General features: G+C 38.8%; 1 protein-coding gene across 2 annotated transcripts in view; it reads right to left on the bottom strand.

Moving 5' to 3' along the window:
- Window positions 1-12,773, bottom strand: part of GABRA3 (gamma-aminobutyric acid type A receptor subunit alpha3) — a 352,889-nt gene that overhangs the window by 18,880 nt on the left and 321,236 nt on the right. For both annotated transcript variants that reach the window (XM_032397394.1, XM_032397393.1), the window contains exon 9: window positions 4,457-4,668. In XM_032397394.1, the coding sequence (XP_032253285.1) occupies window positions 4,457-4,668 (212 nt within the window). The remainder of the gene's footprint in view (window positions 1-4,456; window positions 4,669-12,773) is intronic.

Genomic DNA, 12,773 nt, shown 5'->3' with positions numbered 1-12,773 from the left:
ATTGGAAGAACAAAATTGTTAAAAGTTCTATACCATCCAAAGCCATCTACACATTTCGTGCTATCCCTATCAAAATACCAACAGTATTTATCACAGCGCTAGAACAAACCATCCTAAATTTTGTATTTAACAAATATTGTTAAAATACCCAAAGCTATCTACTCATTTAAAGCAATCCCTATCAAAATACCATCAGCGTTTTTCACAGAGCTAGAACAAACAATCCTAAAATTTGTATGGAACCACAAAAGACCCAAATAGCCAAAGCAATATTGAAAAAGAAAAGCAAAGCTGGAGGCATCACAATTTCAGACTTCAAACTATACTACAAAGCTTTAGTCATCAAGATAGTATGGTACTGGCACAAAAACAGACACTTTGATCAATGGAACAGAATAGAAAACCCAGAAATGAACCTGCAAACTATATGGTCAACTAATCTTTGACAAAGCAGGAAAGAATACCCAACGGAAAAAGGACAGTCTCTTTAACAAATGGTGTTGGGAAAACTGGACAACAACATGCAGAAGAAAAATGAAACTGGACCACTTTCTTATACCATACATAAAAATAAACTCAAAATGGATGAAAGACCTAAATGTGAGACAGGAAACCATCAAACTCCTAGAGGAGAACACAGGCAGCAACCTCTTTGACCTAGGCCACAGCAACTTCTTATTAAATATGTCTCCCGAGGCAAGGGAAACAAAAGCAAAAATGAACTATTGGGACTTCAAAATAGCTTCTGCACAGTGAAGGAAACAATCAACACAACTAAAAGGCAGCCTATGGAATGGGAGAAGATATTTGCAAATGACATATCTGATAAAGGGTTAGTATCCAAAATCTATAAAGAACTTATCAAACCCAACACTCCCAAAACAAACAATCCAGTTAAGAAATAGGCAGAAGAGGGCACCTGGGTGGCTCAGTCGTTAAGCGTCTGCCTTCGGCTCAGGTCATGATCCCAGGATCCTGGGATCGAGTCCCGCATCGGGCTCCCTGCTCGGCGGGAAGCCTGCTTCTCCCTCCCCCACTCCCCCTGCTTATGTTCCCTCTCTCGCTGTGTCTCTCTCTGTCAAATAAATAAATAAAATCTTTAAAAAAAAAAAAAAGAAATAGGCAGAAGACATGAATAGACACTTTCCCAAAGAAGACATCCACATGGGTAACAGACACATGAAAAGATGCTCAGCATCACTCATCATCAGGGAAATACAATCAAAACCACAATGAGATACCACCTCACTCCTGTCAGAATAGCTAAAATTAACAAAGCAGGAAACAACAGATGTTGGGGAGGATGGGGAGAAAGGGAAGCCCTCTCACACTATTTGTGGGAATGCAAACTGGTGCAGCCACTGTGGAAACCAGCATGGAGGTACCCCAAAAAGTTAAAAATAGAACTACCCTATGATCCAGCAACTGCGCTACTAGGTATTTATGCAAAGGATACAAAAGTACTGATTGTAAGGCATATATGCACCCCCAATGTTTATAGCAGCAATGTCCATAATAGCCAAATTATGGAAAGAACCCAAATGTCCATCAACTTATGAATGGATAAAGAGGTTGTGGTATAGATATAAAATGGAATATTACTGAGCCATAAAAATAACAAAATCTTGACATTTGCAATGATGTAGATGCAGCTGGAGAGTATTATGCTAAGTGAAATAAGTCAATAGAGAAAGACAATTATCATATGGTTTCACTCATGTGTGGAATTTAAGAAACAAACAGAGGATCATAGGGGAAGGGAGGGAAAAATAAAATAAGGCAAAATCAGAGAGGGAGACAAACCATAGGAGACTCTGAACAAAGGAAACAAAGTGAGGGTTGCAGGAGGAGATGAGGGTGGGGGGATCTGGTAAGTGGGTGATGGGCATTAAGGAAGGCACGTGATATAATGAGCACTGGGTATTATATGCAACAGATGAATAACTGAACTCTACATTAGAAACTAACGATACACTATATGTTAACTAATTGAATTTAAATAAAATAAGTTTAAAAAAAGAAGTTTTGATATATATACTGGATTACTGAGCCATAAAAAGAACAAAATCTTGACATTTGCAATGACGTGGATGGAGCTGGAGAGTATTATGCTAAGTGAAATTAGTCAGTCAGAGAAAGACAAATACCATGATTTAACTCATATGTGGAATGTAAGAAACAAAACAAATGAACACAGGGTGGGGAAGAGAGGCAAACCATAAAACAGATTCTTAACTATAGAGAACAGACTGATGGTTATTGGAGGGGAAGTGGGAAGGGAGGTGGGTTAGATGGGTGATGGGTATTAAGGAGGACACTTGTTGTGATGAGCACTAGGTATTGTATGTAAGTGATGAATCACTAAATTGTACACCTGAAACTAATATTACACTATAGTTAATTAACTGGAATTTAAATAAAAACTTGGAAAAAACCCCACATGGTGTCCTAGGAAAAAATTCATACAGACAGATCAAGATATATCCTTGTAAAGTAACTGAATTTGTAAATAAAATATACATTTGTATGGGCTTCTAGGCCATAAAATCAAGTCTTCATAACAAGGGTGCCTGGGTGGCTCAGTTGGTTAAGCATCTTGCTTCAGCTCTGGTCATGATCTCAGGGTTCTGGTATTGATGCATGCTCCGTGCTCAGCAGGGAGCCTGCTTCTCCCTCTCCCTCTGACCCTCCCCCATGCTTGCTCTCTCTCTCTCTTAAATAAATAAATAAAATCTTTAAAAAAATTCTTCATAGAAACAATCAGTGATAGAATTGAGTATAGCAGTTAATGTCTACATGGACATCAGAGAGAGAATGGGACCCATGAATTATACAACAGCACAACTACAATTCAAGTATAAACAACTGACAGATAATTTTATACATGCAATATAGTAGGAAATATGGTTCCCATGAGCCTTAAAAAATCTTTTAGATGATAGCCTTGAGGTAACTAAGCAATGAATGGAAAAATGGGCTATCTTCTCAAAATAGTCCTTTTATCCATTTAAATGTAGAAATATGACTAATCGACTATAGGAATTATGACTGCATAAAAGCATGTAAATGCTATAAACCTTGACAGTGCAGAAATAGTTTGACAATGCAGAAATAGCATTATAAAAAACAAAAGTTAGGAAGTGACAAGGACAGAGAAGGTGAGAGGTAAGATAAGTATACAAATTTTGTTTTGTAGTGTGTGATGGGTCAATAGACCTTGTTCATAGATGACAAATCAAGTATTAGATGGATCAATATATTTTAAGAATAAAAAGGTAACAACTACACTAAGTATAATAATAAAACCACCCCAAAATTTCCTACGATAGAGTAGATATAGTTAGTAGAAACATGCTTATTTCTTCATAATTTATAGCAAGGACTTAATAAATTCTATCTAAACAGTGAAAATCTATTCTAAAATTTTGCCAACTCACCAGTCTGTATTCTATGAAATATAGAATCTTTTCCTCCAGTTTGAAAAATCTTCATTATCTTTTCTCTTCTCCATGATTCTTCATAGTACTGGAATGGTTCTGGGACCACATCTGCCAGTTCTTTTTAGCATCTTTGGATAGTCTTCATCTAGATCTAGAGATCTGAACTCTTTTAAAGCAGCCAAGGACAATAATCTTGATTTCACAGCATTTATGTTTTATTCCTACCAACTCTGGTTGGTTTATTGGCTTTTTTTCCTCCTTCCCATCTCTCCACCAATCCAACTAACAATTATTCAGCTTTTACTATGAATCAGGTGCTGTGCAAGAATACTGGCTAGTTAGAAAGATGATGCAGACAAGCCCCTGCCCTCAAAATGTTCAGTCTGATGAGGAGGCAGATAAACAACTCTAATACAAATGCAGGATTTTAATAGTAGCATCACCCTCCTCCTACCAGAAGAAAAGCTAAAACTATCTGGATGATTCTTGGAAAGGTTCTATAGAGAAAATAGCATTTAAACTGTGTCCTTGAAGAATGAGTTGGGAAAAAAAAAAAAAAAAAAGAATGAGTAGATGTTCACCAGGCAGGAAAAAAAAGAAAAGAATAGTCTAGGTAGAGCATAAAAAATTAAGCAGAGACACAGAAGGAATAATGATCTCTTTAGTTTGAATGTATTGGGAATATACTGAAAAGTGAAGGGCAGAGTTGGCCCTAGAGACTGTACACTTTTCTGGGTGGCTTTATAAGTACAATGTGTTCCCCTTGATTCTAGCAGTATCATACTTAGGGTCGGTCTCTCATCACAAGACATCAACCCTCCATGATACCTCTTTTCTTTGCCCCCAGCAAACACTCCACATTGCCAAGAAGCACTCCAGTTGAGAATTGGATTGATGACCCCAGTGAATAGCACACAGCCTTGGCCAGTTCCCACAGGCTGCAGGCTGCCCACTCCTGGTTCCAATACAGTTCTCTCAGGGAGTGCTTCCCAGCCCCCACCCTTGCTGTATCTCACCTTCATCTCCAGGGCCTCTGGCACCTTCTTGCCTTCCCAAGCCCAACTCCGCTTGGTGAAGTAGTTAACAGTGGCAAATTCAATCAGCGCAGAAAATACAAAGGCATAACAGACGGCTATGAACCAATCCATGGCCGTCGCGTATGCCACTTTAGGTAAGGAGTTTCTGGCACTGATACTCAAGGTGGTCATGGTGAGAACAGTGGTGACACCTGGGGAGAGAGAAGATGAGAACCAGTTGCCACTGGAAGACATTTAGAGCATATATGATGAGATCACCAAATTTGACTTATGAGGAGGAGCACTCAAAATGGTCCCTTTAAAGTAAACACAGAGAATGTCAACATGGGATGGTTCTACCTAGTAATTACCCCATCCCAGTTATCACAGGAATAGAAATCTCCAGTATAACACTTTTAAAAGTTCTCTAGGGGTGCCTGGGTGGCTCAGTTGTTAAGCATCTGCCTTCAGTTCAGGTCATGATCCCAGAGTCCTGGGATTGAGCCCCTTGTTGGGATCCCTGCTCAGTGGGAAGCCTCCTTCTCCCTCTTCCACTCCCCCTGCTTGTGTTCCCTCTATTGCTATCTTGTCAAATAAATAAATAAAATCTTAAAAAAAAAAATAAAAGTTCTCCTCTAGCCTCTGCTTAAACATTTGCACTGAAGAACAGGTAATCTACTCCATGGTAAGAACAGTTTTTAATTAGAAAATCTTACCTTCTGAACTGAAACCTGCCTTACTCTAACAACTCCTAGCCCACTGACTAATCTCAGTGTTCTTTCTCTGGCAACACAGGAAAGAAAAGCCTGCTCCCTCCTTTCCAGGACAGGCCTTCAGAGAGTTGGAGAGGGTGGACATGATTCCTCATGAATCTGTTAATCTCCAGAATTGACATGGCCACTTCTTTCTCTTGTTTCTTTTCCTTCCCCATTCTGGTAGTTCTCTTCTGAACAGCCCTGAACCTGAGCCCAAGACTCAAGATTTTCACTTCCCTTACTGTGGACACTATTCTAATCCTGCAACAAACCATTGTAGAAGATGGTACTTTAGCTGCATCACAGTACAGGTCCTATTGAGCTTTGTGGACAACCAAAGTTATTCCAATATCTATTTCTTGTGAGTTTTTGTAAACCACAGCTTGCTTTTAGATCAATTCTTTTTTCTTGGTGGTGTTATTAACCTAAATTTAAGACTTCCCTTTATTCACTTATAATTTATTAAAATTATTTTTTCTAATCTGTTTGTATTTTAGATATACATCTGAGCTATACAATGTTGTGGTGAACAATATGAGCTTTATAATCAGATTGAAAATTGACTGAAATTCTGTCAATTCTACTTACTAGTAATATACCTAGAACAAGGTGATTTACCCCACTAAGCCTGTTTTATTATGTGTAAAATGTGTGATTATACCAGACTCAGAAATTCGTTGGGGGATCCAGTGAGATGATGTTTATAAAGCCCATAGCACAATATATGGCACAGAGTAAACACTCAAGAAATAGTAGCTTCTATAATTAACATTATTCTTATTTCTACTGTTGTTAACAATATTATCATAATTATATAATTAATTATAGTGGTATAATTATAAACACATTTTAAACAACAACATAATAATAATAATCTTATGATTGTTAGCAATAGTATTCTAGCCTCAAATATCTACACTAGAAATTAGAAGTCCTGAGCTCTGCCACTTACTTGCTTTGTATCTTGGTTAATTTACTTCATCTCTCTGTGCCTCCATTCTCCCCATCTATGAATATTTCCTACAGTCTCTATACCTTAGAATTTTGACAATGTTGTATCCAAAGACATCCAGACTTCAGGAAGAGGGAGTAGTCAGACCCTCTTTCTAAGTGTTGGCATGCTCAAGAGTATGGGGAATGTAGGTCTGGGTCAAGTAGGGCATGGAAAATAGTCCTAAAATAGTGGTGAGACAGATTATATAGAAAAGCAAGCAGAGTGGTGGAGTTAAGCTGGTGGAGCAGTAGGGGGACCATGAAATTGCCTTGCCCTTCAAATACAACTAGACCAAAATTCAACTACTTTAAACAATGAGGAAGATGATCTGAGGATTAAGGAAACAATCTACACAGTTGGAGGGAGAGAATGTGGCACATGTGAGGCTTATCTTGACAAGCAAATCGAAGCACACCTTCATAAAGGTGCAAACACTCCCCACTACAAGCAAGTAGGAACTCTGTAGAGGAAGGACCAGTGGGAAAGAGCAGGCAAAACACAATAGCAGACTGTACACAGCATACACCAGAAGCACTTCCTGAAGGTTTTGTTGTTGTTGTTGTCACTGTCGCTGTTGTCGATATTGCTGTTTTTGCTGGTTTCTTTTCTTTCTTTTTTTTTTTTTTCTATCCTCCTTTCTTTTCTGGACACAATGATTAGACAGAGAAATTCACCCCCCCCAAAAAAAAGAACAGGAGGTAATAATGCCAGGGGTTTAATCAAAAGGGATATAAGTAATATGTCTTTAACTAGAATTTAAAATAATGATTATAAAGATAGTAGCTAGGCTTGGAAAATGCATAGAAGATACTAGAGAATCCCTTGTTATAGAAATAAAAGAACTAAAATCTAATGGGGTCAAAATTAAAAATGCTATTACTGAGATACGTCATAAATTGAGGCTTTAACAGCAAGGATAAATGAGGTAGAAGAGAGTGTCATCAATATAAAAGACAAAATGATGGAAAATAAAGAAGCTGAAAAGAAGAAAGACAACAACCGGATCATGAAGGGAGACTCTGAGAACTCAGCAATTCCATAAAGTGAAATAATATCCAGGTAATAAGGGTCCTAGAAGATGAAGAGCAGAAGAAAGGGACAGAAGTTTTATTTGAATAAATTATAGCTGAGAGCTTCCCTAGTCTGGGGGATGAAGCAGACATTCAAGTGAGGAGGCACAAAGAATCCCCCCTCAAAATCAATAAAAACACACCACATATAATAATGAAACTTCCAAATTTCAAAGAAAAAGAGAAAATCCTGAAAGTAGCTTGGGACAAGAGATCCTTAACCTACAAGGGTAGATACATAAAGCTGACAGCAGACCTGTCCATAGAGACCTTGCAGGCCAGAAAGGACTGGCATGATATATTTGACATGCTAAATGGGAAAAATATGCAGCCAAAAATATTGTATCCAGCAAAACTGGCATTCAGAATATAAGAAGAGATAAAGACTTTCCAGGACAAACAAAAACTAAAGGAATTAGTGAACACTAAACCAGCCCCACAAGAAATATTAAAGGGGATCCTATCAGCGAAGAGAGAGCCCAAACATAACAAAGACAATCTACAGGAACAGCGACCTTACAGGTAATACAATGGCACTAACTTCATATCTTTCCATAAATATTCTGAATGTAAATGGACCAAATGCTCCAATCAAAAGATATAGGGTATCAAAATGGATAAAAAAAAAAAAAAAACAAGACCCATGGATATTCTGCTTACAAGAAATACATTTTAGACCCAAAGACACCACCAGATTGAAAGTGAAGGGGTGGAGAACAATTTATCGTGCAAATGGACATCAAAAGAAAGCTGGAGTAGCCATCCTTATATCAGACAAACTAGAATTTAAACCAAAGATTGTAATAAAAGAAGAACATTATATCATAATTAAAGTGTCTATCCAACAAGAAGATCAAACAATTGTAAATATTTATGCCCCTAACACGGGAGCAGACAAATATATAAACCAATTAATAACAAAAAGAAACACATTGATAATAATACAATAATAGCAGGGCGCTTTAACACCCTACTGACATCAATGGACAGATCATCTAAACAGAAGATCAACAAGGAAACAAGGGCTTTGAATGACACACTGGACCAGAAGGACTTAACAGATATAGTCAGATCATTTCATCCCAAAGCAGCAGAATACACATTCTTCTCTAGTGCACATGGAACAGTCTCCAGAATAGATCACATACTGGGTCACAAATCAGGTCTCAACCAGTACAAAAATGATTGAGATTATTCCATGCATATTTTCAGACCACAGTGCTTTAAAACGTGAAGTCAACTACAAGAAAAAATTTGGAAAGACCGAAAATACATGGAGGTTAGTGAACATCCTACCAAAGAATGAATGAGTCAGCCAGGAAATTAAAGAAGAATTTATTTATTTATTTTTAAAGATTTTATTTATTTATTTGACAGAGAGAGAGTAAGCACAAGCAGGGGGACCTGAGCCAAAGGCAGATGCTTAACTGACTGAGCAACCCAGGTGCCATGAGAAGAATTTTAAAAAATACATGGAAGCAAATGAAAATGAAAACATGACAGTTCAGAACCTTTGGGATGCAGCAAAGGCAGTCCTAAGAGGGACATATATAGCAATACAGGCCTTTCTCAAGAAACAGTAAAAGTCTCAAATACACAACCTAGCCTTATAGCTAAAGGAGTTGGAAAAAGAACAGCAAATAAAGCCTAAATCCAGTAGGAAAAGGGAAATAATAAAGAACAGAGCAGAAATCAATGATATAGAAATAAAAAACAAAACAAAACAGTAGAACAGATTAACAAAACTAGGAGCTGGTTCTTTGAAAGAATTAATAGGATTGATAAACCCCTAGACAGACTTATCAAAAAGAAAAGAGGAAGGACCCAAATTAATAAAATCATGAATGAAACAGGAGAGATAAAATCAACATCAAAGAAATACAATTATAAGAGAATATTATGAAGAATTATATACCAACAAATTAGGCAATTGGGAAGAAATGGATGCATTCCTAGAAACATATAAATGACCAAAACTGAAACAGGAAGAAATAGAAAATCTGAACAGACACATAACCAGCAAAGAAATTGAAAGAGTAATCAAAGATCTCCCAACAAACAAGAGTCCAGGGCTGGATGGCTTCCCAGCAGAATTCTACCAAACATTTAAAGAAGAACTAATACCTATTCTCTGAAACTGTTTCAAAAAATAGAAATGGAACAAAAACTTCCAAACTCATTCTATGAGGCTGGCATTACCTTGATCACAAAACCAGATAAGACCCCATCAAAAAGGAAAATTACAGACCAATATCCTTGATGAAGATGGATGCAAAAATTCTCACCAAGACACTAGCTAATAGGATCCAACAGTACATTAAGAGGATTATTCACCATGACTGAGTAGGATTTATTCCTGGACTGCAAGCATGGTCCAACATCCACAAATCAATCAATGTGATACACCACATTAAAAAAAGAAAGGACAAGAACGATATGATCCTCTCAATAGATGCAGAAAAAGCATTTGACAAAATATAGCATCCTTTCTTGATTAAAACTCTCCACAGTGTAGGGATAGAGGGAACATACCTCACTATCATAAAAGTCATATACAAAAAACCTACAGCGAATATCATCCTCAATGGGGAAAAACTGAGAGCTTTTCCCCTAAGGTCAGGAACATATAGGAATGTCCAATCTCACCACTGTTGTTCAACATAGTACTGGAAGTCCTAGCCTGGGCAATCAGACCACAAAAAGAAATTAAAGACTTCCAAATCGGCAAAGAAGAAGTGAAACTTTTGTTCTTCACAGACAACATGATACTCTATGTAGAAAACCCAAGACTCCACCAAAAAATTGCTAATACTGATACAGGACTTCAGCAAAGTTGCAGGATATAAAATCAATACACAGAAGTCAGGTGTATTTCTATACACTAACATGATGCAGAAGAAAGATAAATCAAGGAATCAGTCCGGTTTACAATTGCACCAACAACTATAAGATACCTAGGAATAAACCTAACCAAGGAGGTAAAGGATCTGTACTCTGAAAACTATAGAAGACTTATGAAAGAAATGGAGGAAGACACAAAGAAATGGAAAAACATTCCAAGCTAATGGATTGGAACAAAAAATATTGTTAAAATGTCTATGCTACACAAAGCAATCTACACATTCAAAGCAATCCCTATCAAAATACCATCAACATTTTTCACAGAGCTGGATAATCCTAAAATTTGTATGGACAGAAAAGACCCTGACTACCCAAAGCAATCTTGAAAAAGAAAAGCAAAGCTGGAGGCATCACAATTCCTGACTTCAAGCTGTATTCCAAAGATGTAGTCATCAAGACAGTATGGTATTGGCACAAAAGCAGACATATAGATCAATGGAAGAGAATAGAGAACCCAGAAATGGGCCCTCAACTCTATGGTCAACTAATCTTTGACAAAGCAGGAAAGAATGCCAAATGGAAAAGACAGTCTCTTCAACAAATTGTATTGGGAAAATTAGACAGCAACATGTCTAAGAATGAAACTGGACCACTTTCTTACACAATATGCAAAAATAAACTCAAATGGATGAAAGGCCTAAACATGAGACAGGTATCCATCAAAATGCTAGAGGAGAGGCAGGCAGCAACCTCTTTGACCTCAGCCACAGCAACCTCTTACTAATACATCTATAAAACAAAGAGAAACAAAACCAAAAATGAACTATGGGGACTTTGTGAGGATAAAAAAGCTTTTGCACATCAAAGGAAACAGTCAACAAAACCAAAAGTCAACCTATGGAATGGGAGAAGATATTTGCAAATGTCCTATCAGATAAAGGATTAGCATCCAAAATCTACAAAGAACTTATCAAACTCAACACCCAAAAAACAAATAATCCAGTCGAGAAATGGGCAGAAGAAATGAACAGGTATTTTCCAAAGAAGACATACAAATGGCCAACAGACACATGAAGAAACGCTCAACATCACTTGGCATCAGGGAAATACAAATCAAAACCATAAGATACTACCTCACACTGGTCAGAATGGCTAAAATTAACAACTCAAAACAACAAACGTTGGCAAGGATGTAGAGAAAGGGGAGCCCTCTTACACTGTTGGTAGAAATGCAAACTGGTGCAGACACTCTGGAAAACAGTATGGAGGTTCCTCAAAAAGCTAAAAATAGAGCTACCCTACAACCCAGCAATTGCACTGCTAAGTATTTATCCAAAAGAAGCAAACATAATGATTCGAAGGGGCACATGCCCCGTTTATAGCAGCAATGTCCATAATAGCCAAACTATGAAAAAACCCAGATGTCCATGGACAGATGAATGGATAAGGAAGAAGTGGCGTGCGCACACACACGCGCGCGCGCACACACACACACACACAATGGAATATTACTCAGCTATCCAAAAGAATGAAATCTTGCCATTTGTAATGACATGGAAGGAACTAGAGGGTATATTGCTAAGCAAGGTAAGTCAGCCAGAGAAAGAAAAATACCATATGATTTCACTCATATGTAGAATTTAAGAAACAAAACACATGAACATAGAGGAAGGGAAGGGAAAATAAAAGAAGAGGAAAACAGAGAGGGAGGCAAACCATAAGAGACTCTTAACTATAGGAAACAAACTAAGGGTTGCTGGAGGGGACATGGGTGGGAAGATGGGGTAACTGGGTGATGGGCATTAAAGAGGGTACTTGAGGGGGAGGAGCAAGATGGTGGAGGAGTAGGAGACCTAAATTTCATCTGGTCCCAGGAATTCAGCTAGATAGGGATCAAACCATTCTGAACACCTACAAACTCAACAGGAGATGGAAGAAAAGAACAGTAGCAACTCTCTGAACAGAAAAGCGACCACTTTCTGGAAGGTAGGATGTGCGGAGAAGTGAATCCGAGGCGATATTCAGGAAGATAGATGGCGGGGGAGGGGCCTCCGTCAGCCACTACTGGGAAGTGATAGAGCAGTGGAGCATAAAATCGGAATTTTTAGAAGTCTGCTCCACTGAGGGACGTCGCTCCAGTGGCTAAGCGGGGGATGAAGCCCTCACTGGGACAGTGTGGTCTCGGAACCCTCGGGGTCACAGAAAGACCGGGGGTGCCTGAGTGTGGCAGAGCTCACAGGTATCAGAGGAGGGAAGCTGGCTGCAGAGACGGAGCTGAGGAGTGGGCTCTCAGCTCGGGGTTGCCATAAACTGATCCTTGGCATAGTCGGGCCACTGCTCTTACAGCAGGGAGCCAACAAGCAGCAGATCTGGGGAGACTCCCCTTCCTCCCCTGGGAGGAGCGGCATGGGAGCGCACCACAGTAATCTGCTGGGTTTGGAGACTCCAAATGGGGTCAGGTGCCAGAGATAGAAATGCCTGGTCACAGGCTGGATGAGCGTGGAGTGCGGCTGGAGACCGGGGAGACGGGAGTGATTGACTGCTTTTCTCTGGGGGTGCACTGAGGAGTGGGGCCATGAGTTCTCGGCTCCTCTGGGGCGGAGACTGGGAGGCCGCCATTTTCACTCTCATCCTCCGAAGCTGTACGGAAAGCATGC

This window comes from Phoca vitulina, unplaced genomic scaffold (assembly GCF_004348235.1).
Source record: "Phoca vitulina isolate PV1807 unplaced genomic scaffold, GSC_HSeal_1.0 scaffold99, whole genome shotgun sequence".
Taxonomy (NCBI): Eukaryota; Metazoa; Chordata; class Mammalia; order Carnivora; family Phocidae; genus Phoca; species Phoca vitulina.
This window is presented reverse-complemented; position numbering and strand designations above follow the sequence as displayed.